A 27645-nucleotide genomic window follows, 5' to 3' on the forward strand; every position below is an offset into this window, starting at 1 on the left:
AGAGAGACTGACAGTCGGGTCCTACACCCGGCCAGATTACCATTGTACCCCTGGGGGGTAGGCCTATATAAACCCCCCAGGGCACCCATGCAAAGGGTTCCAACCTGTTAGAATTAGACTCACACCTAAGGGAGAGGAGAGCAAGCCCTGCCTTCTTCTACCTCTAGCATACAGCTCGAGGAGCACCATTGTACTCACTAGTGCCTTAGTGATCATGCGGAGACCCCGCAGAGCAGGACTAGGGGTGTTATCTCCTAGGAGAGCCCCGAACCTGGGTAAAGTGCGCCGGCGTTCTTGTATACGCCTCATCCCGCTTCCAGGCACCGGCGACGTTCTACTCGCTCCCACCATGATAAGCCATCCATTGGCATATGTCGCACCCAACCGCCGACATCACTCGACTCCAGCATTGCCTGCGGAAATGGGGAAGAACAAGACCTTCGTGCTGGAGAAGAAGAAGAAGGCGTGGAAGGGCTCAACGTCGAGCACCGCCCCTTCGCCTGATTGGAAATAAGGGGACCAGTTGCCGTCCAAGGTACCCGCGCAGCAAGTGCTCGATCTCATCGCCGACGGACTCGTCCCGGAGAAAGGGTGGAGACTGCCTGATGCTTGTGATGAGGCAGGGACTCTCTTGTTCTTTGACGAGGTATGATTCAGCTTGCCTTCACTAATACTTATCTCTATTGTCGATCACATAGAAGTAATTAGTGGCAACTACACAATTTGTAGTAGTATAAAGGAGAGTAAATTTTACTCCTTGTTCTGGAGATTGCTCAGTGGTAGTTCAAGACTGGGAATGTATTCTGCACCCCCATGAAGGAATACCCCATGAGCAGTCTGCGTCTTAATACTACCCAAATAGGCAATTCAATAGTAGGGATTTAGGATTGCAGTTTGAAGTTCAACTTCTGTCAATTTGAAAAGTGGAGACATCGAATCTATTGTATGAAACACAGGTGCAATGTGGTCTGGGGCGCACAGGTTACCTCTGGGATCATGAGGTTTATGATGTAGTACCTGACAAAATGACCTTGGCGAAGGCCACTGGCCACTGGCCTTCCCATTGGCGTGGCCTTGGTCACGGAAAAGATTGTTGCAGCCATAAACTACGGTGACCATGGAACCACATTCAGCGGAGGCCCTTTTGTGTGCCATGCTGCATTAGCCACATTGGACAATATCTAGATACCTGGCTTTCTAGCAGAGGTGACAAGAAAGGAGAATACTTCAAGCAGCTTCTCAAAACTAAGCTGGGTGGAAACCCTCACGTCAAAGAGATCCGGGGGGGGGGGGGGGGGTCTCATTGTTTGCATCGAGCTCGACATACTATCTGGTCCTTTAGTTGATGCGTGCTTGGAATCTGGTATCTTTTTGCCGACGGCCGGGAAAGGCAATGTGGTGAGGCTTGTGTCTGCGGTCATCGTGTCGGAGAAGGAGCTGGAGCAAGTTGCAGAGGTGATAAGGGAATGTCTACCTGCTCTTGAAGCCTCTACCTCTTAGTGTATACAAGATCTCTTACTAATATTGTTACCTTTAAATGGTACGAATTACACCTAAGCTAACAACCAATGTGATCCCACCTATGAAAAATTAGGTAGAATTTTGATCTGCCATGATTGGGAAGAACATTACCCTCTAACCATAGCTCAAGCTTTAGAGAGAGAAATGTCTGACCATACTCCCCTGATTCTAGATACTGGAGACAAAAGTAATGCTACCCCCATATTCATATTTGAAAATTCCTGGATGCTCAAAGAAGGCTTCAGAGAATTTGTAACTAAGGTGTGGTCTACCCAAGTTACAAGAAGCCACATTGAGAGATGGCAACAAAAATTGAGAATTTTTAGACAAAAAGTGAGGGGATGGATACTTGACTCTGATGAATGGTACAGGAAACTGAAGAAAGAAATTTTATCTAAATTAGATGATATTGATAAAAGAGTTGAGATCGTAGGGCTATCTGCTTATGACAGAAATGGGCAAAAAGAGTTGAGGGTTCAACTTGGTAGATTGCTGAAGAAAGAAGAAATAAAATGGCTACAAAGATATAAAGATAGGGAGATTAAAGATGGGGATAGTAACACAAAGTACTACCATGCTAAAGTAAATGGGGGGAGAAGAAAAAATAGAATATTCTCCCTGACTCAAGAGGAAGGGGAGATAGAGGGGGATGATGAACTTGTTAGATATATCACAAATTTCTATAAAAACCTGTTTGGTCAGCCGGAGCCTTCAACTGTAAACCTTAATATCCAGAATGCTCCTGGAATTTCTGAGGAACGGACTGCTACATTGATTGACCTTTTAGTATGTAGGAATTACATGATGTGGTGTTTAGTATGAAAAAGAACAAGAGTCCAGGCCCAGATGGATTGCCTGTAGATTTTTATCAGAATTTTTGGGAGCTGGTGAAGTGGGAGCTCAAAGGTCGACTGGATGATTTCCATTCTAGGACATTGGACATTACAAGATTAAACTATGGGATTATTACCATAGTCCCCAAAGTTAAATATGCTAAACAAATCCAGAAATTCAGACCAATTTGTCTCTTTAATGTGTGCTTTAGAATCATAAACTAACATCCTTATGAATAGGCTCAACAAGGTAGTAAAACATGTTATTTCTCCAAATCAAACTGCCTTTATCAAAGGGAGGTATATAATGGAAGTGGTGGTGGTACTTCATAAATCCCTGAACAGAATATATTATAAGAAATGGATTGCATTGCTTTTCAAAGTGGATTTTGAAAAAGCATATGATAAGATTAAGTGGCCTTTTGTATATAAAATGATGAAATTAAAAAAATTCCTGACCAATGGTGTGACCTGGTGATGCACACAATGGTTGGGGGTCATGTGGGGATCAAGGTTAATGACATCATTGGACCCTATTTTAAAACTTTCAAAGGCCTCAGACGAGGGGATTCTCTATCTCCCTTGCTATTTGATATAGCTACTGATGCCTTGGCTATTATCTTGGATAAAGCTAAACAAGGGGGTTTTGTTAAAGGGGTCTTATCTGAACTTAAAAATTGTGAGGTCAACGTGCTCCAATATGCTGATGATACTATCTTCGTTTTACAAGACGATGAAGAAAGTGCCAAAAACTTAAAATTCATTCTAACTGCATTTGAGCAAATGTCTGGGTTGACTATAAATTCCCATAAGAGCGAGATTTTCTTGTTTGGGGGAGTCTATTAATAAGACTGATATCTATCAGGAAATGTTTACATGTGAGGTTGGGGAAATCCCTCTTGAATATCTGGGATTGCCAGTTTCTGATATAAGATTGGAGAATAAGTTCTAGAAAGTGGTCACTGAGAAAATTGAGAGAAGATGTGCATGTTGGCAAGGCAGGCTCTTAAACATGGCAGGGAGGGTGGCCCTTGTCCAGGCCTGCCTGACCAACATCCCCCTTTTTATGATGTCCTTTTATCCACTGTATGTTGGGGTAAGGAAGAAGACTGATGTCTTTAGAGCTAGATTGCTATGGCAAGAAAATGAGGACAATAAGAAATACCATCCGGTTAATTGGAAAAATTTGTTGCCTACCAAAAGAGCAGGGAGGTCTGGGAATCCTTAATCATGACATTATGAATAAAGCCCTGCTAGCAAAATGGCTATGGAAACTAGAAACTGAAACTGGGACCTGGATAGATATTTTGCTTAACAAATATGTAAAAAATAGATGTCTCTCTGGCATAGAGAAAAAACCTGGAGATTCCCAGTTTTGGTGCAGGTTGATGGGAGTTAAAAAAAAATCTATTTTCAGTATGTTAAGAAAAAATTGGGGGATGGGAGAGTGACTAGATTTTGGGAAGATTGGTGGGTGGGGTCAAAACCATTAAAGGACCTATATCCCAGAATCTATAATATTAGTTTTGATCACAAGATCTCTGTTACTGAAGCTATCAGCAAGGGATGGCAGGGTTTCACCTTCAGGCTTAATCTGGCTGGTGAGACAGCTGGGTTGTGGGATAGTTTAAAATCTAGATGTGAGGAAGTGAGGATGTATGGGGGAAAGATCAACCACTTTGGATGCTCACTAAAGATAAGAAATTTTGTGTGAAATTTTTGTACTCTTTCTTAATCAAAACTGAGATTGGTTTCCCACACAAATTTTTATGGAAAATCAAAGTGCCAGGCAAGATCAAGATGTTCTTCTGGTTGATTGCTCGAAAAAGCATTCTAACCAAAGACAATCTAATTAAAAAAAGATGGAAAGGAGAAAGGCATGTGTATACTGTGGACAAGATGAGAGCATTGATCATCTGTTCTTTGATTGTTTTGCTCCTAGATTGATCTGGAGTCTAATTTAATGTGCTTTTGACCTTAGAACAACTCGAATTCAAGTGACTGCTTGAATATTTGGATGAAAACCTGAAAAGAACATAGTCCTGGTTGGGATTTCTGCGATATTCTAGTCTATTTGCAAATGCAGAAATGAGATTGTTTTTAGAGCAAAGAAGATTCATGATCCCATGACTTTTATCAGACTTATGTGTAATTGGATTGATGAATGGTTTATTTTGCAGAGAAAAAAAATCAAAATAGAAACTACTGATGCTCGGAGCAAAGCTAATCGAGCGGGTGGCAAGTGAGATATACAAAGCTTCGCAGGGATGGAGGCCCGGAGTGCTGCGGCTGGGGAACTGATCTCTTCAGTTTGCTTTCAGGGCTCTGCCCCTTGTTTAGTTTTCTTTTATCTTGTTTTCCATGAAAACTATGTAAGATATATGTCGTTCCTTTTGGTCTTTGGTTTCGAACCTGACTAGCAGATTGGACTGGGATGATGTTGCCTGGTTTGGTTTCGTTAATGAAATCGGAGGGATCACCCCCTCTTTCGTTCAAAAAATATATATGATGAGATCTACATGTTGAAGTTTCTTTCAAAATTAGGAAGGGAATAAAATGTCATGTTGGACTATTGTGATGTTGAAGTTTTTTTCAAAGTTTGGAAGGAAACAATGCCTGTGTTGTTGTCGGTATAAGTCTTTTATTGACTAAGTTATATCTGCCTAAATTACAAGGACGGCATTGACATTGCACATCTCTTGACTGAAAACATTAACATCAGTTAGGCAGAAGCCTCGCAAGCACTCCGACGATGGGCGCGACAGTGTAGGTTGATGGCTCTCCTTGCTGGTAATTCCCCCGAGAATCGTCGTAGTGGTCGTTATTGTCAGGCCCTCCGACGATGGCGCCGTCGATCACATTCAAGTTGGGCGCAGACCTGTGGAAGTAGTCGGCTCCCTTGCCGCAGGAGATCTTCCCCGGGTTGTTCTTGCTGGATGGCAGCGAGGCGCCGCGGTGGTGCGGCTGCAACGGGTACCGCTTTCCAACCCCAACCATGTAGCTCATCTTCATGGGGTTCTTGCCAAGGATGTAGTCCACCTGTGACCGTGCGAACGAGACGAGCTGCGCCGGCGGCAGCCTCACGCCGCCGCACTGCAGGGAAGCCCTCGCCGCCGCCAGTTGGTCGGCGTGCGTGACGAGGACGAACATCGCCGTCGTGACGTCCTGCAGGTTAGACCAGGGCTGCAGGTAGAGCATGCCGCCCGGGGTTAGCCGCCCGCTGCGGCCGTCGCCGTGCTGAAGGACGTTGCAGAGGAAGCTCTCCACGTTGCTCCTCATCTCGGCGTGGCGGCCGTTGTTGGGCAGCTTCCCTTGGAGGATGAGCTGCAACATGGCCGGCACACTCATCAGTTACTGAAACTAAAAGTTGCCGTCGGCCAGACCTACTAGGATCATCATGGTACACTTACCTTGGCGACCAGTGCCTGGGCTCCGACGAACTTGTCATCCCAACCCAAGGACTGCGGCACCCCGCCGACGTTGTTGGCGCCGGCGATGTAGGCCTTGTACTCCTGGTGGCCGGTGGCGATGTAGAGCCAGACAGCTGCCCACAGCAGCTCGTCCTGTTCCAAACAAGTTTCGTATTTTGCTTTACAATTATGCTATGTTTCTTATCATTATTATGACATTAATTAGTGATGTGCTACCTCGTCGCCGCTGCTACTGTAGAAACTTCTGGCCGATGGAATGCTGTTTCTGGTACAGGCCACGGCGGTTCTTGGCGAACTGAAACAACTGCAGAAGCAAGTGACTCAAGAAATTAGCTGATACAGTTTCGTCTGTCTGTGTGCACAAATACAAGTCCACCTTCAGTTTCCTAGCAATAATTAATTCATTTGACATTCATTTTTTGCCACTATATGACCACCACTCTATGAAATTGTTTGCTAAATAAATTCCCTCACATTATTTTCAAATTGATTGTAGCCACAGAAGCAGTCCAATTTGTGCTGTGCATGCATATAATTGCCCAATTTAAAGGGCAAATTAATATGTGCGCCGCTCTATTTTCTTACATAGTGCGGCCATCCATTGTGTAATTACACCATGATTACCTACTGTTTTTTGACCATCCATTGTATAATCTCTCTGCATGTAAGTAATGCGCACCTGTTTCGCGTGCTTCAAAAGCGTCGACGCGTACCGGGGGTCGCCGCACGGCCCCGTGAACGCGACGGAGGCCGCGGCCAGCGCCGCCGCCGTCTCGGCGGCGACGTCGGAGCCCGGGTTGGTGGCGTTCACCATGTAGGACCTCCGAGGCGTGTCCATGTCCTCCGGCCGCTCCCAGCAGGCGTGGTCGGAGTCGCCGTCGCCGACATTCACGTAGAGCACATCGGGGCGGGCGTGTGCCTTGGCCAGGTAGTCGGCGCCCCAGCGCACCGCCTGGAGCGCGTGGCCCAGCTCCCCTGCCGCGGCCAGCCGGCCCCGGTGCTCCACCACGCTCCACGACAGCATGGTCACCGTGAACGCCATGGGGAACCCGAACTTGACGTTGTCGCCGGAGTCGTAGTAGCCGCCCGTGAGATCCACCTGCACGTCGATCGATCAAGCATGTCAGCATCATGCACGAACCAAACACGTAGAACGTACCACACAAGCATGCATCGCCGACGTGCTTACCCCGTGGTCAGCGCCGTCCTTGAGGGCCGAGTTGCCGCGCCACTGGACGCGCTGGGTCGTCGGCAGCCTGCCGGAGCGCTGCGCCTCGAAGTAGAGCAGCGACTTGGTGAGCGCGGCGGCGTAGTCCCGCTGGGCGGCTCCGCACGCCATGGTTGCCAAAAAACCCTACCACGGCGGCTACGAGCAGCACCCTAGCGCTACCCACCATCTTCGTCGTCCTCGGCGTTAACTAGCTAGTTTCTTGTATTGTACAACCGCGTTGTGTGTGCAGTGGAGTGATCAGCGAGTATGATATGCTCCTCCCGTCGATGGGACGAGTGTATTTATAGGCGCAAGTAAGGAGATGGGCGAGGAACAAGCTAGGTTTCAATCCACTATGAATTGGTGAAACAAATCCATCAGAAATGCACGCATTGATATCCTAGAATAATTACGCGCCTTGCATGAACGAGTATTGATTTGTTTTGACGATGTGAGGAGATTTTGCGACCTTAAGAAACTGGGTGCCAAATGTAAACGTATCATCCCCGTATCTGAACTTATTTGACGGAATTAACTTCATTGGAGAAGGTTGATATTTCCTACAGCCAGTTCATATATTTTTCGGACACGAATTGAGATCATGTATTTACGGTGTATATATGGATCTCATTTGCGAATAAAAGGACTGTATTGATTACTTTAAGATTTGAATGCTATCTTTGGAGATCGAAGAGTTAACATACAAGATGGATAATGAAAAACGTCACACTGCGCTGTGCCTGCGTGAGTTGATCTTCTCGAGTGAGAGAAAGGATGGATATCTGGGAATCAATGACTGAGCTCTTTAGCACAATATGAGATGGGTTTTCACTACTGCAATAGCCAATAGATTTTTTTTTAACACAGTACATACACAAGCGCTCATATAAACGTGCATACACTCACCCCTATCGCGCACACATACGCTACCCCTATGAGCACCTCCGAGACACTGAGCCGGCATACCATCTTGAGATTTTACGAAGCCACCGTAGGCGCCTCGTAGCCGATGAGAACGTCTCCTCCCTCTGAACACGCATCGCCGGAAATCGTGAAATAAATCTAGATAAATGCGAGCAGCAGGACTTGAACCATGGTGGGCTGGGCCACAGGTTGGTTCGCCCAATAGCCAATAGATTAGTAGTAGTTGTTGGGCCTCATAGAAAGGGTTTGCTACAATTGGCAACTTTTCTTTTAGTTTGAGAAAACAAGATATAAATCCATGAGATAACACCCTAAGCTTCCATCACTACCAGAAACTGGATTTTTCCTGTGTGTTATACCTTTTCCTGTCGGGCCCGCACTAGCGCATAGGAAAATGGGCCATATTCCTGTGCGTCCGGTGAAAACTCACAGAAAAAACTATATTGCTGTCGGTGCCGGCCCGGCCCACAGGACTAACCAATATCCCTGGCGTGGGTAACCCACAGCGAAAGTGAAGCCCATGTTTGGCGCCATGAATTCAGCCACGCGCGCCAAAACAAAGCCCGTCCCGCCGCTGATCGAGCTAATTTTTGGGCTGCCGCTCACCGTTTGGAAAACTTGGAATAAAAGCCCCAGTGAAAAAATCTCAGCATTCCCCACCCGAGCCAGCCAGCGGCGCTCCCAAATCCCAAATCTGGCTGGCTCCAGCCAGCGGTGCCCCCAAATCCTAGATCTGGCCGCCGCTAGCCAGCGGCATCTCAAATCCCTCGTCGTCCGTACGCTGATGCGCACCAAATCCGTCGCCAACCTCCTACGCCCCAAATCCCTCGCCGCCGGATGCGCCTCCTCCAACCTCTCGCCCGCCCCATTCGCTATATTCGCTGGGTTGCCGAACAAGGAATGGCCGCCTTCGGAATATCGCCGTCAACTTCGCCTCCACCTCCAGAGGGTTGTCGTCAAAGTGCCCGCCGATGTCGTCAGTCGATTGCGCGCCATCGAATCCTTGTTCGAGTGCCACCCCTTTCCATCCATGTACCACCCTTCCAGATCCATTTTTTTTGTATTCCCTTCTTTAGGATTTGTTTCCTTTTCCTGATAAAATTCATATGTGAGTACCCCAACTGGAATCACCAGAAAAATAACGAGAATTGTCTCCTTCCTCATTTGTTGGGTACTGGTAGAAGAAAATGGCTTTATACAGACATTGGTTTTGAATAGGCAAGGTAGTTGATGTCTCTCCTCTGCAACCGTATGTGTGCAAGAGATTCTACTAGTACTAGAACCACAACTGCTTTTAGAAAGTCTGTGATATGTTTTGATTTTCATCTTCCAGGTTGCAGGACTCCTAAAAAATCACTTCTTCAGAGGAGGGAAACAGAGTCCAACTGTTAATTGTAAAGGTAATGGGCAATACTGCATGCTTGTTATCATTTAATATATCACTGGTTTCTCAAATATAGCTCTGCATATCTCCTTTTCTGGTTCTGTAATCATGGGTCACCCCTTCCAATATTTGTATGTTGTGTATCAACATGTAATCGGAAGTTGAAGCTATTGAGTAAGCAGTAACAGTGAAGATTGGTTACCCAGTTAATTTTCTCAAGATCGAGCAGTAAATAAGAATCTTGAAAAAGTCACTAGCAGGTTCTATACATAACCTATCTTTTGTCTTGTGTCGGGACACATGGCGCGTAAGGTTTTTTACTTGTGCTTTCGCCCTTCCAAAGTTTAAAATGAATAATTGTATGGCGTGTTTTCTCCTATATATTACAATAACATTCGATGTCTAGTATGCTCAAGATTATCTAGTGTGTTTTGAGCCAGTAGCTGCTATATTTGTTCAGTCTTAAACTCCTAATGTTACTTTCCATTCTATTTCCTTATGATTTTTTATGGTCTGACTATCGAGTACGTAACAGTTTTGCTCTCTAATTTGTTTGTCCATACCCTTTGATTTAATCTCTTTCATTATTTTTGGATTTAGGAAGAATTGAAAAAACTTCACAGGTTATCACTCAATGTCAAGAAATTGAATAATATTCGTCCCAATGAAGTGGTGCTATTCCCTTTAATATTTTGTTGTTGTATGCACATCAACCTATAAATTAAATATTGGTCAACATGTATTTGAGGTCTGGGTTTTCTAGTTTGCAATTCATCTTGAGTAGGAGCAAAATTCAAGATCTGGGATCTACGAGAGATGCAAGAGCCTTTGTTCTAATCAAGGTATTTTTACTTTTGCTCTCACCCTCGTCTCCAAACTTTTATCATTATTAATTGTCAAATCAAGTTGCCTCGTGTACATTCAAACAGACCATGCTATGTTCAGTGTGCCCAACATCATGAGATCAACATTATTGAGCCAGTAGCTGCTATGTTGGTTTAATCTGCAGACAACCTCTTTCTATTTCTTTGGGGTCCTTTATTGTCTAACCATGCAGTACTGTAAAAATGTATTATCTAGTTTTGTTTGTCAATACCTTTTGGTTTCATGCTCTTTTATTCTGTTATGATTTAGGGACAATTGATCTGTTGCATGGAAGGAAGATGGTCAGCACAACAAGGAGGTTGCAGCAAGAAGTTAAGGTAATCAATAAAGGCAAGAAATTATACATACTCTTCTGAATAAAGAGCTACTGTTCCCTGCTGTTACATTATTGAATAATTTCATAATGCTTTGGTTTTCATTGTTATGGAGATGATGACGACTTTACCCATTTTTCTCGAACATCTGAAATGGGTAGACTTAACTCCTTGTTATTTTCTTATTATAAAATTTTGTGGTTATGCATCATTGAGCAGTTGCACTTAAGAATATTTACATTGGTACTGTTATTTGAGCCAGACTTGCAAGAATCCTCTAATATCTCATCTATTCAGACTGTTAGCTGTTCTAACTAATCCAGAAGCATGTGGTTAGGTTGCCATTTGAATGGATTTTTTCAATTGCATGGTTTGTATAAATCTGAGATATTACTCTAGAACAATTACTCCATTATTTTCCGTATAGCTGATAAATTAGGTAACTTTGCTGTGACAAAAACAAGTTGGGTGTATATGCCACTGTTATTGCGAGAAACCGAGATATCAGATTGATTATGCTTATTATATCTTATAGATATTGTTCCTGTTTCTTGATACCTTTTTGTAGCAAAGTGCTGACACTTGCACTTTTTTTATGCCAGACACTTGCACTTTTTTACAATTTCATTTATGTCCACTGCAGGGTAACCTGGAAGAGAAGCTTGCAACTTAAGCTGTAACAAAACATTATGAAAAGAGGTCTCACGCTGTGAATGTTTAGTTGATGCACTAGTGTTTTTAGATGTTGCGCCTCTGTTTTCATTTTCCTTTGATTCATTTATGCAACTTCGATGGAATTGTATCCGAATTATGTGAATTTGTAACTCTATGGTTGATGGAAGCTATTGATAGTGATGTTTCTCTATTCTAAACATTCAGAGTAATGAAATAGCTATGTCTAAGACCATCAATGTTAAGATTTTTTTTGTTCATTGGATTCATTTTTTCCTGGCGGTTATGAATGACAGGGATATGCAATTTACCTGATTTGCCAAACCTGACGACTATGTATCCCCGTGAGTCCAAAACCGTCAGAGAAACAATGAAAACCGACAGGAATAATGTTCCCGGCGGCCAGCCGACAGGCATATGAAAATTTTCCTGTCAAGCTATGCCTGACGACTAACCCTGACGGCTGGCCGACAGGAAATACTTTCCCTGTCGGTAAACCCTATTTTCCTGTCGGGTTTGGGCTCACAGGAATATTTCAGTTTTTGGTAGTGCATCAAACAAGCAACACGGCAATACAATTAAAAAGCCTATTTTAGAACATGAGCAATGTGAGAGACGTCTAAGAAGGATTTTTTTTTACATTCTTGCATTTTGTTTTTTATTGTTGAGAATGACATTTTTGTCATTAGTTCGTGCTCACCCTACTCTTTTGCCCTTAGTTTTTGTGCGTGCCCTTATGCTTTTGCTCTTTTGTCACGATTTCGTCCTGTGAAAGTCGTTTGACCGTTAATGAGACGTTGGATTGACCGATTTGCCCCTACGAGCCCACTCACGGATGCATGGGACCTAGACCTAGCTCGATCTCATTGGCCACTGCCATGTGGGACCCAACACATCTATCCTTTTCAAATTGCATAGCACAAAATTGAACATAACATGGTATTAAACAACAGCTCATAGTTCAAATGACATACCACAAAATTTAACTCAACACTTAACTTAATTACAGTCCATAGTTAATATGAGTCAATTGATTTGAACCTTCAAATCCGAAATACACCCTAAATAGTTTGAAGTACACATAATTAAAATTCACTAAATAAACATCGCCGAAACAGGAGGGAGGCTGCCAAGCTACCTAGTTGTCATCCTGGGAGCTGGTTGAGGCTGCCGATCGCCCGGTCCACCTTATAAAAGGACATGACGCCATCGCCCTCTCTACATGTGACGCCCCGATTCAATCATACACTAATCATACATGCAAACGTGACGATCAAGATCAGACACTCACGGGAAGATATCACAACACAACTCTAAAAATAAATGAGTCATACAAGCATCATAATACAAGCCAGGGGCCTCGAGGGCTTGAATACAAGTGCTCGATCATAGACGAGTTAGCGGAAGCAACAATATCTGAGTACAGACATAAGTTAAACAAGGTGCCATAAGATGGCTAGCACAAACTGGGATACAGATCGAAAGAGGCGCATGCCTCCTGCCTGGGATCCTCGTAAACTACTCCTGGTCGTCGTCAGCGGCCTGCACATAGTAGTAGGCACCTCCGGTGTAGTAGGAGTCGTCGTCGACGGTGGCGTCTAGCTCCTGGGCTCCAGCATCTGGTTGCGACAACCGAGGAGAAAGGAAAGGGGGGAAAGGGGGAGCAAAGCAACCGTGAGTACTCATCCAAAGTACTCGCAAGCAAAGATCTACACTACATATGCATGGGTATCTGTGTAAAGGGGCAATATCGGTGGATTGAACTGCAGAATGCCAGAATAAGAGGGGGATAGCTAGTCCTGTCGAAGACTACGCTTCTGGCAGCCTCCATCTTGCAGCATGTAGAAGAGAGTAGATGGTAAGTTCACCAAGTATCATCGCATAGCATAATCCTACCCGGCGATCCTCCCCTCGTCGCCCTGTGTGAGAGCGATCACCGGGTTATATCTGTCACTTGGAAGGGTGTGTTTTGTTAAGTATCCGGTTCTAGTTGTCATAAGGTCAAGGTACAACTCTGGGTCGTCCTGTTACCGAGGATCACGGCTATTAATAGATAATTCCCTGCAGGGGTGCACCACATTACCCAACACGCTCGATCCCTCTGGCCGGACACACTTTCCTGGGTCATGCTCGGACTCGGAAGATCAACATGTCACAGCCCCACCTAGGCTCAACAGAGAGGTCAGCATGCCGGTATAAATCCTATGCGCGCAGGGGTTTGGGCCCATCGCCCATTGCACACATGCACGTTGCGAACGCGGCCGGTGAGCAGACCTAGCAACCTCCATTACAAAGGAAGTTGCGTTACGTGGTCCAACCCGGCGCGCGCCGCTCAGTCGCTGACGTCAAGAAGGCTTCAGCTGATACCACGACGTCGAGTGCCCATACCTGTTCCAGCGTAGTTGGTTAGTGCGTATAGGCCAGTGGCCAGACTCATATCAAATACCAAGATCTCGTTAAGCGTGTTAATTGAAGTATCCGCGGATGCCGACCAGGGCCAGGCCCACCTCTCACCTAGGTGGTCTCAACCTGCTCTGCCGCTCTGCCACAAAGTAACAGTCAGAGGCCTTCAGGAACCCAGGCCCACCACTACCGGGATGGAACCACCTGTCCTTTCAGCCCCCACATCGAAATCAATTGCGGGTACTCTACGAGCTGACCCGACTTTAGTCACCACATGTATCATATAATATGTATGTAAGTATATACCCGTGATCACCTCTTGAGTGATCATGGCCCGGTAGTATAGCATGGCAGACGGACAAGAATGTAGGGCCACTGATGGAATACTAGCATCCTATACTAAGCATTTAGGATTGCAGGTAAGGGTAACAACTGTAGCAACAATGACAGGCTATGCAGCAGAATAGGATAAACCGAAAGTAGTAACATGCTACACTACTCTAATGCAAGCAGTAGAGAGAAGGAATAGGCGATATCAGGTTGATCAAGGGGGGGGGGGCTTGCCTGGAAGCTTTGTTGCACAGAAGAAGTGTCGTCGGTGACTTAGTCGTACTCAGTGGCATCAGCGCCGGTCTCGGGGTCTACCGGAGAAGAAGAGAGGGGAAGAAACGGTAAATACGGAGCAAACAAAGCATCACAAAATATAACAAGGCAATATGCGGTGCGAGGGGTGATCTAACGCAGGGATAGGAGATACCGGCGAAGGGGGAAAACATCCGGGAAAGTATTCCTGGCGTTTGGTATTTTCGGACAGATGAAACGGAGGGGGGCGGTTGCATGTTCGCTATGCTAGGAACGTGTGACAGACGAACGAAGGGCGTATCCGTATTCGTCTCGGTTTTTGAGCAACTTTCATGTACAAAGTATTTTCATCCGAGTTACGAATTATTTTATATGTTTTTCTAAAGTTTAATTTTTTTTGGATTTATCAAGGGATGCGTCAAGATTGACGCATCGAGAAGATAGATAGAAGAGGCCAAGAAAGGCCAACCGTTTTACAAACCCTTTTACAACCCCCTCCACGGCTATAAAAGCCTTAAAACCACATGTGGATTACTCACCCATGTCCTCCCTATCTACCATACAAATGACGGAACCCCGTTCTCGAAGAAGTCCGGCCGCTCTTCAATCTTGTGCCTCTAGCTCGATCTTCACAAGCACTTCCTCAACCGATGGCAGGGCTCCATTGAACAGTATGTCATTCCGGTGTTTCCACAACTGCCATAGCACGAGAGTAATAACAGTCCACGTCTCCTTCCTCATGTGGTTTTGCGGGCGTAGATCTGTCCACCATTTCACGAGGCTTTGGATTTATTATTAATTCGAATTAAAAACAGAATATACTTTTGTTACCTACTAGTGCTATTCTAGCCACATTGTATGATAGTGGGGCCAAGGTCAAGGTCAACATCCAGTCAGCAGGTCAGCAGTCAACAGTCAAAGTTGACCTGGGTCAAAGTGTGAATAGTGTAGGTGGGGCCTACTTGTCATTGACTGATAATTTAACTAAAGTGCTAAACTGGTTTGTATAGTGATGGGTCACACATGTCAATGGCTATAAGCACTAATTAAATTGGATTGGCTCCATGTGCCAGGACACATACGTGCACTTGGCTGTGCATACACACACATAGCAGCACCAGTCACACGGCCATGTACGGGGGTCTTGGCGGCCATGCCCAATGTTAGAAGGGAAGGTTTGGTGGAATAGTTTGTTGTATTACTTGAGCCTCATGGGCATATATGTAGGAGTACATGATCATCTTGGAGTACAAGGCAAGGTAGAATAATATCCTACGCTATCCTAGCTTTCCTAATAATCAATATACTCAACACCAAGAAGCGGTAGCAGCAGCAATATGCAGTAGCTAGCAGCAGTACAAAGCAGCAGCAGTAGCAGCAGCGGAAGGAGCGCAAGGAGCAGCAGCCAAGCAGCAGAGCAGCGCAAGGAGGAGCAGCTAAGTAGCGGCAGCAGGAGGAAGTAGCAGTGGCAAGCAAGCATTAGCAGTAGCAGTACGCGGTAGGCAGCAGCGGTGGCAAGAGCAACAGCAGGTAGCAAGCAACGGCATTTGAGCAACAGTAGTGCCACAGCAGCAGGCATGCGGGCGCGGCCAAGGCCCTGCCGTCGCGCGGGCTGGGCGCGGTCGTGGCCAGCAGCAACAACATCAGCGTAGCACCTAGCGGCAGAAGTAGAGCAGCAGCAAGCAGCAATGGCACGAGCAGCAGCAAGCAGTAGCGTGCGCGGTAGTTAATTGCACATAAGTACCACAATTGGGGCATCACATGCAGATTGGTACCACGATTGCTAATTTTTGCGTGTCAGTACCAACATTGGTCCAGGTTTTTGCAAAAAAAAGGTAAAAGGCTGATTTATACGTATTGATGGTATCTCCGACAGCTCGGGCCCACCCGTCAGGTGCCACGCGGCCAATCGGCGCGTGCCAGTGCGCTGACTAGGACGAGCCGCTCTCCAACCCGGTCCGGTCACACCGGTTCGTCCCCCACCGCACCATTCCCCTCCCCTCCTCCTCCTCCACTCGTTCCCTCCGTCGCGGCCGCCCGCGTCCCGACTGCCGGCCGCCGCACCGCCCCGCCGACGCCATGGTTTTGGAGGACAAAAGCAGCGACGACCAGTCTAGCCTCCCGTACATGTAGTCTTCCTCCTCGACCGACAGGCTCAACCAGGCCAGTATAGTGAGTTTAGGGTTAGGGTTTCAGATTTGGGATTTCTTGATTTGGTTGATTTAGGTAGGTTTTGATTTGGCCATTGTCTTTGTGTGAGCTTCTGTAGGTCCCTTTCAGCCTTGAAGATCCAGATTACAAAGGGCTTGAGCTGGATTTGATGTCCCCATGTGAGAAGCACGGCATGGCATCTGAGAGGCCTGTTGCCTTTGAAGGAATAGACACAGGCAGGATGTTTTTAGCATGTGCACAGCCGGTATGGATTATAGGCATAGTAATTTTTTTTCTTAGTTTGTCAGTGCCATATTGAACTCTGCTTGCTGGAGTACTCTGCTTGCTGTGAACATTTTGGTTCATAGTGGTACTAGAGTAGCTTATTTAGGTCAAGCATGAGTATATTTTGCTGAAGTACAATGGCATAGTAATTTTTATTCAAAGTGGTACTATAGTAGCTTATTTAGGTCAAGCATGAGTATATTTTGGTTGCTGGAGTACTCTGCTTGCTGTGAACATTTTTTAACTGACCATATGTTTAAAAAATGGTTGAACACTCCTTGATATGAACACTACAGTAACTAACCTAGTCAGTCAGCTACTCAAGTGGCTGCTCCTCTTGTTAAATGTAGTGGCCTGATGCTAAATTTAGATATTCTTGTTGGCAATTGTAGTGATCTTGTGTCATTACTTGCTGTATGAACTCTGTTGGTGTTGTTGTTGTTGTTTTTACAGGAAGGTAGCAATTGTGGCTTTGTTAAATGGGTTGATCACCAGTGGCCCCCAACAATGCAGAATGCATTGTTGAAGCTATGGGCAATGGTTGAAGATGCCAAAAGTACTAGGGTGAATGACAATCTTGAGAGTTCTTTCACTATCCACCATCTGACAGAAGAGAAGAACAAGCTGGAGGCCAACTATGACAAGCTAGTCCAAGATGTGCATGAGCTTATGAGCTTCCAGGAGGATAGGGTGGTGGATTTCAGACATCTGCAGTCTGCCATTACATATCAGCAGGAGGTAAGAAAAGAACTGATTGATGATATGAAGGCACAGATGGCAACTGAGATGGCAAAGAAAGATGCAGAGACCCAGAAACTTACTCAGAAGTATGAGCTGCTGGTCAACCTGACAAGAGCTCAAGCAACAGTCATTCAGAACTTGAAGTTGAACAAAATGAAAGAGAAGCAAGTGCTTATTGAAGCTAGGATGAATTTGGAGCTGAAGAATGCAGAGCTAACAAGTGTCAGGAGAAGCTCACCCAAGAGAAGCTAGAGTTGAAGCTTCAGGTTGCTGATCTGCTTAAGGGAAAGGAAAAGCATATCAAGAGAAGTGGCAGTTAGAGTTTCAGAATGCTGAGCTCATGATGGGAAATGAAAAGCTGGAGGATAAGTTCAAGGGGATTCAGGCCATCTTGGAGAAGTGAAGAAGATGAAAATGAGATTAGTGGTATTGCTGACCTTTTGGGAATGATGGTTGTGCAATGACCTAGCATCTAGGAACTAAGAGTACTCAGGAACTGAGGTTGTGTACTGTATGCTTGTACTAATTGTGAACTATGGCTGTGTATGTATGTAGTAGTTATGCTATTCATCCTTTTGTGAGAAAAGGATGAACTATGCATTTGAAGTTGAACTCCTCTATGTATTGTGAACAACGGTTATGTATGGCTAAAATGAGTTGAACGCCAGAAACTAATGTGTGCTATGATTGGTAGACATGGATCAGTTTCTTATTTTGTAGTGCCATGACTGAAAAAATTATATGATTGCTAGATGGATATGTTTATGGATATGCTGATTATGTAGATGGATATGTTGATGATGATACATTATGACAATGTTGCAGCAAACCACTCATGTCATACAAAAAAAGCTCTTGCCTGCAACTTGGCTTAAACCACATATATGACTCATCTCATTGCATCAGAAGATAACTTCACTGATCCATTACATATTAAGCAAGAGCATACAAAAGACAACTTGGCTTAAACTAGAGTAACTAAACTATGACAGTACATTGCATTTAGATTGGGTACAACTAAACCAACTAACTAACTTAAGATTTTGCCTGCAACTAAGCCAAGCACAAATATAGTGAAAAGAAACAGCACATTGTGAAATTTGGCCCTAATCCCTGCAATCTCTGCATTCTTCTCTCTGAGTTGAGTTTGCAGAGACAGAACCATGGCCTCCCTTGTGCCATCATCTTCACTGGGAGTTAGCATTGGAAATTGATCTTCAGATCTAGCAACAGTTGCACCTTTAAGCCTCTAGACTTCATCACGCAGATCCCCAATGAGCTCACTCCAAAATATGGGCAATGGATCACCATGCCATTGCACAAATCCATAGCCACCGTGCTATTAAGACGCACAAACAAATTTCCAAATATGTATCATTTCACATACTATTGCACAGAAGAAAAAGGAAGAAAATTAGGGGAAAACCACACTCACCAGAGCATCCACGCAGCTATAGTACCTCCTACCAGGGTTCTGCCTGCTCCAGGAGATCCATCGTGGCACCTTCCTCGGAGTTGAGCAGTGGCACATCACTGGAGGCTCGTCTGCCATTGGGTTCTCGCGGTAGCGCACTGTCGAGCGCGACTCCTCCCCCCTCCTTCCTGGAGCTTGATGAAATCTGGGAGCGGACCCGGCACAGGACAACCACGACATCTCTCTCTCTCCGTTGCCGGCCCTAGTCAGCGCCTCCACGCCGAGATCTCTCCTTCGATGCACTCCAAATGCACACCGCGTGGACGAACCTTAGTTTCGTTCCCCACTCGCTCGATACAAGCTTGTGCTGTCACTTTAAGAGTAGGAGAGGTATCGGTCCCACCTGTCAGAATCCCCAAATGTGGTACTGCATGTTATGTGATGGCCCAATATTGGTACTGACATGCAACAGCTAGCAGCAGTATTGGTAATGACTTGTAACAAGTAACTGCAAATGTGGTACTGCTTTGCAAAAATTAGTACTGGATTGTGCCAACAGACATTCATAATTCACGCACTGGCACTGGCAGCACATACATATTCATCAACAGCAACACATACATATCCAGTAGCAACATCAACACCATACATACATATTCAACACCAAAATATGATGCCCCAACTAGAGTACTCCACCTCAAGTTCAACATTACAATAACCAGTACTGGTTTGTGCCAAAATATGCATCAAGTGGCAACAACACATCAACATCAGCATCAAGTTCAACCAAAATAACACAACATCATTTCAAATTACATGGCTCCTCTTCCTCTGATAGCATTGAAGTAGGACATCTATCCAGTGTGTGTACCATCAGTAGGAATGTCAGCATAAGTTGAGGCAGCATATTACCTGGGGGCACTGAATGGCCTTGGAGCACCTCTTCCAGCTACTCCTCTTCCAGCTCCTGTGCCAACTCTTCCTCTGCCAGCTCCTCTTCCAGATGGTGGTGGTGTAGTAGAAGTAGCAGCAGCTCTTCCTCTGCCAGCTCCTCTTCTTCCAGATGATGGTGGTGTAGGAGCATAAGCAACAACTCTTGCATGTCTTGCTGTTGGTGTAGTAGAAGGACCAGCAACTCTTGGCTGTGAGTTACTTGGAATAGCCTTGCAAAGAAAAGGAAAACAGTTAATAATGCTAGAAAGAAATGTACAAGAAAGGAAACATTAGTATATTTCATGGTGAAAAATTATTACCACATGCTTATTCTTCCTCAAAGCTAGCTCAGGCTTCAACTGTTTAAGACAGTTTGTGTACCTATGCCCTTGGAGACCACAATTGCCACATGTTATGGTCCCCATTCTTGAAGTGTCTTTTGGCTTTGGTACTTCAAATTTGCCCTTGATCCTCTTTTCTTTCCTTCTTCCTCTCTTGATTTTGAATGCAAGTGGTTCTATGTCTGGACCAGGGGTCTTTGTCCAATCATGCTCATCAGGCACAGGAAAGATCATTGGTTCATAAGCTGCAACATAAAAATCTTTCTTGAAGATTTTGCTGACATAATCCTCTGGTTTCCTTTTAGCCTTGTTTACTGCAGAGATGGCATGGTTGCAAGGTATGCCACTAAGGTCCCACTTCCTGCATCCACAAGTCTCAAGTTCCAGGTTGACAGCATGTGTTTGCTGCCCACTTGTAACTTGGAAACACAACATTCACTGCATTCAGTAACCCCTGACACAAACAATTTAACAAGTCTAAGCTACAAGCTAAAGAAATATGCACCAATGAAACTCTAAGCTACTGTAAACACTTGCGCAAAACAGAATGAAATATGCAAACGCATACCTTTTGTCTATCTAACATTATAGTATAAGGTCCAAACTTGCCCACTTCTCCCCCTAGGCAAATTTTCAGTTGGTGTAGAAACCAACACCAACTAGGTGTGTCCTCTTGTCCAACTATGCCAAATGCAAGTGGATATATGTTGTTGTTGCCATCTCTACCAGTGGCAGCAAGGAGTTGAGCACCCGTAGTGAGCTTAATGAAGCATCCATCAACACTTGCATAATCAACATTTCCAAACATTAAATACATTCAAGTGAGATACAATATGGAATACTCTACATTATGTAAATGGTGCACAAGGTTCAGGAACTAACCAATGAATGGCCTACACCCATTGAGAAACCCCTCCCTTGCTCCATTCATGCAAAAGAACATGGCATGGAATCTTGGGCCTGGGTGGGGTATTTTTGCATTTGGTACTGGAGTAACAGTAGTGACTATTACTCTACTCCCAGGGTTTGTGTCCATGACAGTCCGAGCATAGTCTTTAAGCCTAGGATATTGCTTCTTGTGATCTCCTAACACATCTTCAATAGCTATGTTCTTTGCCCTATATGCCATGCACTTGGGCACATTTACACCATATTTTTCCATGCATGCATCAATTATAGTCTAAATACCAGTAGTTATATCAGATCTGAAGAGATGCTCATATTTCTGTGCTAGGCAGTTAGCACTAACCCTGGTGGTCTCAGTAGTACTAGGGCAAGTGTGCTCTAGTCTCATCTTCTTAATTACAAAGGTTTTCTCCCCTTTTATAACTGCTGCCACCATAAAGAACTGGCATTGTTTATCTGTACACTCAACAATTATCCTCTGATCTGAATTCATGTGATACTTGAAATTCTTGGCCTGAGTGATGTGCAAATTCAACAAAGCATCTCTGAATTGATGCTGATCCATAAAACACAACTTTAGACATAGTTGTTCATGTGGTTGCTCCATTTTCTCATTGTACCACTTCCTAGTAGGCCTTTTCTTTGCCCTACTCTTCCTTTTCTTTGATAGGACAAATGAGATTGGCTGAAAACCATCATCATCACTCTCCCTCAACAACCCCTTCTCTTCTTCATCTGATGATGGTCTGAAATCAGGTTCAACCTCTGGTAGCTTACTGGAATGTGACTTAGTAGTTGGTCCTCTTCTAACTGGTAGCTTCTGCTTCTTTACAGGTACAACAATATTTTGTTCTTCTTCTTCAAAAGTCCTATCTTCCTCTACCTCAAATGGGTCCTCAACTTTAGTGTCACCCTCAGCACTGGTTCCTCATCTGATTGCTCATCATCTCATTCTTCCTCTTGTAGTTCTAACTCTCTCTGTCTCTTCCCCTCTTCCACCTCTACATCTTCATCATCACACATATAATTAGGATCACTTCCAATTTAACCATCCTCATCAGAGGCAGAAGCATCACTGTCCTCATATACCTCATATCCTTGATATCCCTCTTCTTCTTCTTCCAAAACAGCTTTCAACTTGGCATTTGCATTCCCGCTTTCTTGTGTGTAACCACCAGGAGGATGGGGTGTGCTAGAGCTGCTACACTGACTCTCAAAAACTACTCCTTGCTGATCAACAGCTAAGACATGAGGCTCACTAAGATCATAAACAACAGGCTCTTGGTACACAACAGTGGACAAATCTGGCATTTCACATTGCTGCAACTCAAAATCTCCATCAGGGGGTGGACAAGCCCTAACTAGCAAATTAAGCTCCAATTTGTCCTGGATCTTCCTCTTTATCATCTATAATTCTGCATGACTATCTACCAAATCCAGCCCTTTCTCTCCTAAAGATGGATTTTCAATGTGATACAAACAATCATATGCATTAAATCCTTGGGTTTCCATCACTACAACGAAATTCAAATAAGTAATATCTGAACTACAAAGCTTCATCTCCAATGGCTCTCTTGCATCAAAATGGATCCTTACTTGCCAAATGTCTTCATCCAAACTATAGAACAAATTCAATTTCATGTATTCATTACCATAACTCTAAATTTGGAGAGCAACAGTGCAATAGAGGAAAATTTGAATTGACTTTCCTATAAGTCTCAAATTTACTATTAAAATTACAGATGACAGAACATGAATCAATGTAGCTACGACCATTTCAGCACAATAGCAAATTCAAGGATAAAGACAAGGACAAAATACTTCAATTACTCAAACCCTGATCCCAAATTGTTACTGTAATTGAACTACTTTGATAGTGCACTACACAAGGTTACTAGGTTACTGTAATTGTCCTACAGTGCTCACAGAAGATGAACAAACCCTAATCCCCAACTGGATAAAGCAGAAGATGAACAAATCCTAAAAATCCACAATTGGATAAATCAGAGGCGGAGGAGGAGAAGAATACGTACAGCACGCCGCCGAGTCCATGCGTCAACTCATGGCTGCTGCTAGGGTTAGCCACCCACAGCTGCGCCAACCGCAACCGCTGCTCCATGGAGAGTAACAGCGACTCCTCCCGCCGTCGCCGTCGACGCCAGCCAGGCCGCTAGGCGGCCAAAATGGTAGGTCACCGCCACCGCCGATGCCCTCGCCGCCGCCTACCGGAGTCGCCGACGCCATGGACTAGGGTTTTAGTCGAGGAGGAGGAGGGGAGGGGAATGGTGCGGTGGGGGACAAACCGGTGCGACCAGACCAGGTTGGAGAGCGGCTCGTCCTAGTCAGCGCGCGGGCACGCGCCGATTGGCCAGCGTGGCACCTGACGGGTGGGCCCGAGCTGTCGGAGATACCATCAATACGTATAAATCAGCCTTTTAGCCTTTTTTGCAAAAACCTGGACCAATGTTGGTACTGACACGCAAAAATTAGCAATTGTGGTACCAATCTGCATGTGATGCCCCAATTGTGGTACTTATGTGCAATTAACTCCGAGCGTGGGCAACCGCGAGCGCGGCCGGGCGCGGACGGGCGACGGGGGCAGCGGGGCGCGTCGTGAGTGCGGACAGGCGTGGGGCGGTCAGAGTGGTCCGCAGCAGCGACGGCGGAGAGCTTCGCGGTCGGCTGAGTGCGCAGCAGTGCAGCGGCAGCGCGCGCGGGGTTGGGGGTGGCGAGCAGATGCGGGCCAGTAGCTACAGTGACTACGGAAGGAGAGGCAGCAACGCAGTAGGCAGTAGCCTAGGGCCGCGGCGGAGCGCAGCAGGCATCGCCGGCATCAGCATCGACGCTAGAGACGGCAGCAACCGCGCTAGCAGCAACAACGCGGTTTTGGGCAGGAGCGGGCGCGGATATTCAGGGACGCGACGGACGGGGGTGAGCGCGAGCTCGGGCAACGGCTGCTACGGCGATACATCGACGGGAAAAAGACGGTAATCGGCCCGGGGCTCACAGCAGGGGTCGGTGGCGAGGTCGGGGAGGCCGGGGAAGGTCGGAACGCGATGAATCCACCACCGAATAGTGCCGGCCGGGCTTGAGGACGACGTCCGTTGGCGACGACCGGGGGCCTTCAGCTCGAACTTTCCCTCGCAGGTGAAGTGGACGACGGAGGCGCGTCTCCTGGAGACCTTGGAACGACGAACGCTGTTTGGTGGACACAGTGACGACGAAGACGATGATGAGCGCGGTGACAGTAGCTCGGGCGTGAGGAAAATCGAGAGGGAGAGGGGCGAGAGCGGGGAGGGGGGAAGGGGAGGCGATCTAGGGTTCGTGGCGCCGCGGGGCAGGTCTTGTAGGCATCGGGGAGCTGCTGCATGGCCGCCCCATGGCCATCGGCGCCGTGGACGGACGCTCTGCGTCCACGGGGGTTGCGTGAATAGGGAGGAAGGGGATGAAGGGGTGTTGGGCTGGCCTTGCCAATTCGGTCTAGTGGCTGAGGGGAACATGGGGGGGGGGGCTTTTATTTTCTCTTTGGTTTTTCTTTTTAAAAATTATTGGTTTTCTTTTTTAGTTTCATTTTATTTTTAGTTTTATAAAATATAACACTAGCACCTAAATTATTATTTAGTAAATAGGCCACTGCCATAATTAATTTGGTACATTAATTAAATAGTTGGCATTTGTTTATTTAATTAAAAGCATTTAATAAATGTTTTCAGATACTATTTTATTTACTTTAGAGTATTCAAACATTTTATAAAAGTGTAGTTTCTCCACCATAATTACCTATGCATTATTTGGTATTACCCGAACATTTTAGTTTTAATATTTGGAAACTTTCATCGTTTGACTTTAATTCAAATTTAATTTGAATCTGTTCTAAACTAACACGAGTTTATCGACAGTAACCGAGGTGATGTGGCATCATTAGCAGAGGTTCACTGTAGCTTAATTATCCGGGCGTCAGACAACAGTTGCCACCACCCAAAACTTTGGCCTCTGAGCATATAGATGTTTTTTTCTTATCAGTGCTAACAGTCTCAGGTTCGCTACTTGCACATGGGGGCTCAAGGTAGTATAAGAATATTGATGATCCTGGTATTAAATCATCTCCAACAGATGATGTACACTAGGGCACCTGATTTGTTTTGCGTAGCAAATGTTTTGAAATAGGGTACCAGATATTTTCTGCCATAGCCGATGATGTAAAATAGGGCACATGGTCATTGCATATTACGACATTTCAAAATACCAAATGTTCAGATTTAAACATGAGTTCAAACTTAAACATAATAACACTACGAAAGTACTATGATAGACTCAGTACTACACCCAATTAATCGGTTGTTAGGTAGATTAGTCGCTGCCAGCCCATTAACTTCTGGGAAAACAAAGCCCAAAATGTTGGCCCGTAACTCCTCCCATCCAACTCTCACTCCTCAATAGCTAGGGTTCGACCAAACAGTAGCATATTTTAGTATATTACATAGTTGAGAGCATGAGACTATGGTATAATACATAAAAACCAGATATATATTGGTAGGTTCCTATTTTATCTACAGATTCGTGTTCGACCGATTAATCTAGTTAATAGGCCGATTCACCGATTAATCGCTACTCCCAAGCCGACCAGGCAGCTACCGGTTACCGATTTCCAGAACAATCTACGTCCAGCCACCTTTCGAATGGACGGCGTGAGGGCTGGAAGGCCCTGTGGACTTGCCCAGCGCCCCCAAAGGTGTTGAGTTTTGCATGGCGCCTAGCAAACAACTCCCTTGCAACTTGGTGTAACAAAAAGAGACGGAGGCTGGAAGTCAATTCTCTTGTGCCCGATCTGTGGTTCTGATGATGATGACTCCTTCCATACGTTCTGGACATGCACAAATGCATGAACTTTATGGCGTGCTATGGCTGTTGTATAGACGCTACTTGAAGCATTGAGTATCAAACCAACTGGGTCAAATTGGTTCATCCAATTTATCTGGGAAATTGATGAGGCTACAAGGGTGCAACTATTGATGTTATTTTGGAGAATCTGACACGTAAGAAACGAACTCATTCACTCCAAACCTGCCCCTAGTGGATGTCTCAGTCAAGCTTTTGTCAAACTATCTATCATCTTTGCAATCCATAGCAATTCATTCAGATGATGACCTTCTAAAATGAAGGGCTCCGGTTCAGTTTTGCTACCCCCTTACATCACACACATGCAATATTGCCTCCACTGTTTTAGTCCAATGGACTTCCCCGGCGATTGGACGTGTCAAACTCAATATGGATGGTTCCATTTTGGATGGTGTTGGCGGTATGATTCGTCTCCAATGTATCTATAATTTATGAAGTATTCATGCCATATTTACCTAAGTTCTACATGGTTTTGGTGCACTTTTATATGATTTTGATAGACTAAGCTATTGACCTAGTGCCCAGTGCTAGTTTCTGTTTTTTGGCTATTTTTTGTTTCACAGAAAATCCATACCAAACGAAGTCCAAATGCCACGAAAATTTACAATGATTTTTTATGGAACATAAGAGACCCCCGAAGCTTCGAGGAAGGATCAAAAGATCCACGAGGGAGTCACGAGCTCACCCCATGTGCCCTGGGGTTAGGGCATGTCCTCTGAGCTCGTGGGTCCCATGTAACTCCGATTGGTGTGAAACCAACGCTCGAAATTCTTATAAATTGGGAAACCCCCATAAAGAAACCTAGAACTTCCATGCCACTGTCACAAGCCTTTTCCGACACCATGCCAGAGAGGGAAATCATCACTGGAGGCTATCTGCATCATCCCAGCGGTCTCCATGATGAGGAGGGAGTAGTTCACCCTCGGGGCTAAGGGTATGTACCAGTAGCGATGTGTTTGATCTCACTCACTCTCTCTCTCTCTCTCTCTCTCGTGTTCTTGATCCAGCACGATCTTGATGTACCATGGGCTTTGTTAATATAGATGAATCATAGGGTGTTCTTCCCTCTCTATCTTGTTGTGATGAATTGAGTCTTTCCCTTTGAGGTTTCATTATTATCTGATTGAATCTTTTGGATTTGAGAACACTTGATGTATGTCTTTCATGTGGATACCTCATACGTCTCCAACGTATCTATAATTTTTATTGTTCCATGCTATATTATATTCTGTTTTGGATGTTTAATGGGATTTATTATACACTTTTATATTACTTTTAGGACTAACCTATTAACCGGAGGCCCAGCCCAAATTGCTGTTTTTTTGCCTATTTCAGTGTTTCGCAGAAAAGGAATATCAAATGGAGTCCAAATGGAATGAAACCTTCGGAACGTGATTTTTGGAACAAACGTGATCCAGAGGACTTGGAGTGGATGTCAAGAAACGAACGAGGAGACCACGAGGCAGGGGGCGCGCCTACCCCCCTAGGCGCGCCCTCCACCCTCATGGGCCCCTCGTAGCTCCATCGACCTACTTCTTCCTCCTATATATACCTACGTACCCCCAAACCATCAGAGACGGAGCCAAAACCCTATCCACCACCGCAACCTTCTGTACCCGTGAGATCCCATCTTGGGGCCTTTTCCGGCGCTCCGCAGGAGGGGGCATTGATCACGGAGGGCTTCTACATAAACACCATAGCCTCTGCGATTACGTGTGAGTCGTTTACCTCAAACCTTCGGGGCCATAGTTATTAGCAAGATGGCTTCTTCTCTCTCTTTGGATCTCAATACAAAGTTCTCATCGATCTTCTTGGA

The 27645-nt window shown here is 45.3% G+C and overlaps 1 protein-coding gene, 1 long non-coding RNA gene and 2 pseudogenes across 4 annotated transcripts; 3 read left to right on the forward strand and 1 right to left on the reverse strand.

The window, feature by feature from the left end:
• The first annotated feature begins 421 nt into the window (after positions 1–421).
• On the forward strand, positions 422–1500 carry LOC109732304 (acetylornithine aminotransferase, mitochondrial-like; annotated as a pseudogene).
• A 3413-nt stretch (positions 1501–4913) lies between these two features.
• Positions 4914–7182, reverse strand: LOC109732303 (endoglucanase 14-like; annotated as a pseudogene).
• A 1383-nt stretch (positions 7183–8565) lies between these two features.
• Positions 8566–11434, forward strand: LOC120973133 (uncharacterized). 3 transcript variants are annotated; one of them, XR_005767249.3, is made up of 5 exons: positions 8566–9142; positions 9253–9319; positions 9904–10145; positions 10438–10505; positions 11146–11434. It is a non-coding gene; the product is annotated as an uncharacterized lncRNA (long non-coding RNA). The 3 variants fall into 3 exon arrangements; XR_005767248.3 differs by having other exon boundaries at positions 8567–8951; XR_005767247.3 differs by lacking the exons at positions 8566–9142; positions 9253–9319 and having other exon boundaries at positions 9329–10145.
• A 3878-nt stretch (positions 11435–15312) lies between these two features.
• LOC120969731 (uncharacterized) lies at positions 15313–17588 on the forward strand. Its single transcript, XM_040396979.1, has 3 exons — positions 15313–15321; positions 16429–16575; positions 17049–17588. The coding sequence occupies exons 1-3, from the start codon at positions 15313–15315 to the stop codon at positions 17586–17588; spliced, it is 696 nt and encodes a 231-aa protein (XP_040252913.1).
• The last annotated feature ends 10057 nt before the right edge of the window (positions 17589–27645 follow it).

This window comes from Aegilops tauschii, chromosome 1, assembly GCF_002575655.3.
Source record: "Aegilops tauschii subsp. strangulata cultivar AL8/78 chromosome 1, Aet v6.0, whole genome shotgun sequence".
NCBI classification, from domain to species: Eukaryota; Viridiplantae; Streptophyta; class Magnoliopsida; order Poales; family Poaceae; genus Aegilops; species Aegilops tauschii.

Bases quoted from the DNA above. Each gene is read 5' to 3' on its own strand.
- LOC120969731 (XM_040396979.1), top strand. The intron at 16,576-17,048 runs GTATGGATTATA...TTGTTTTTACAG, and splicing joins TTTTAGCATGTGCACAGCCG to GAAGGTAGCAATTGTGGCTT.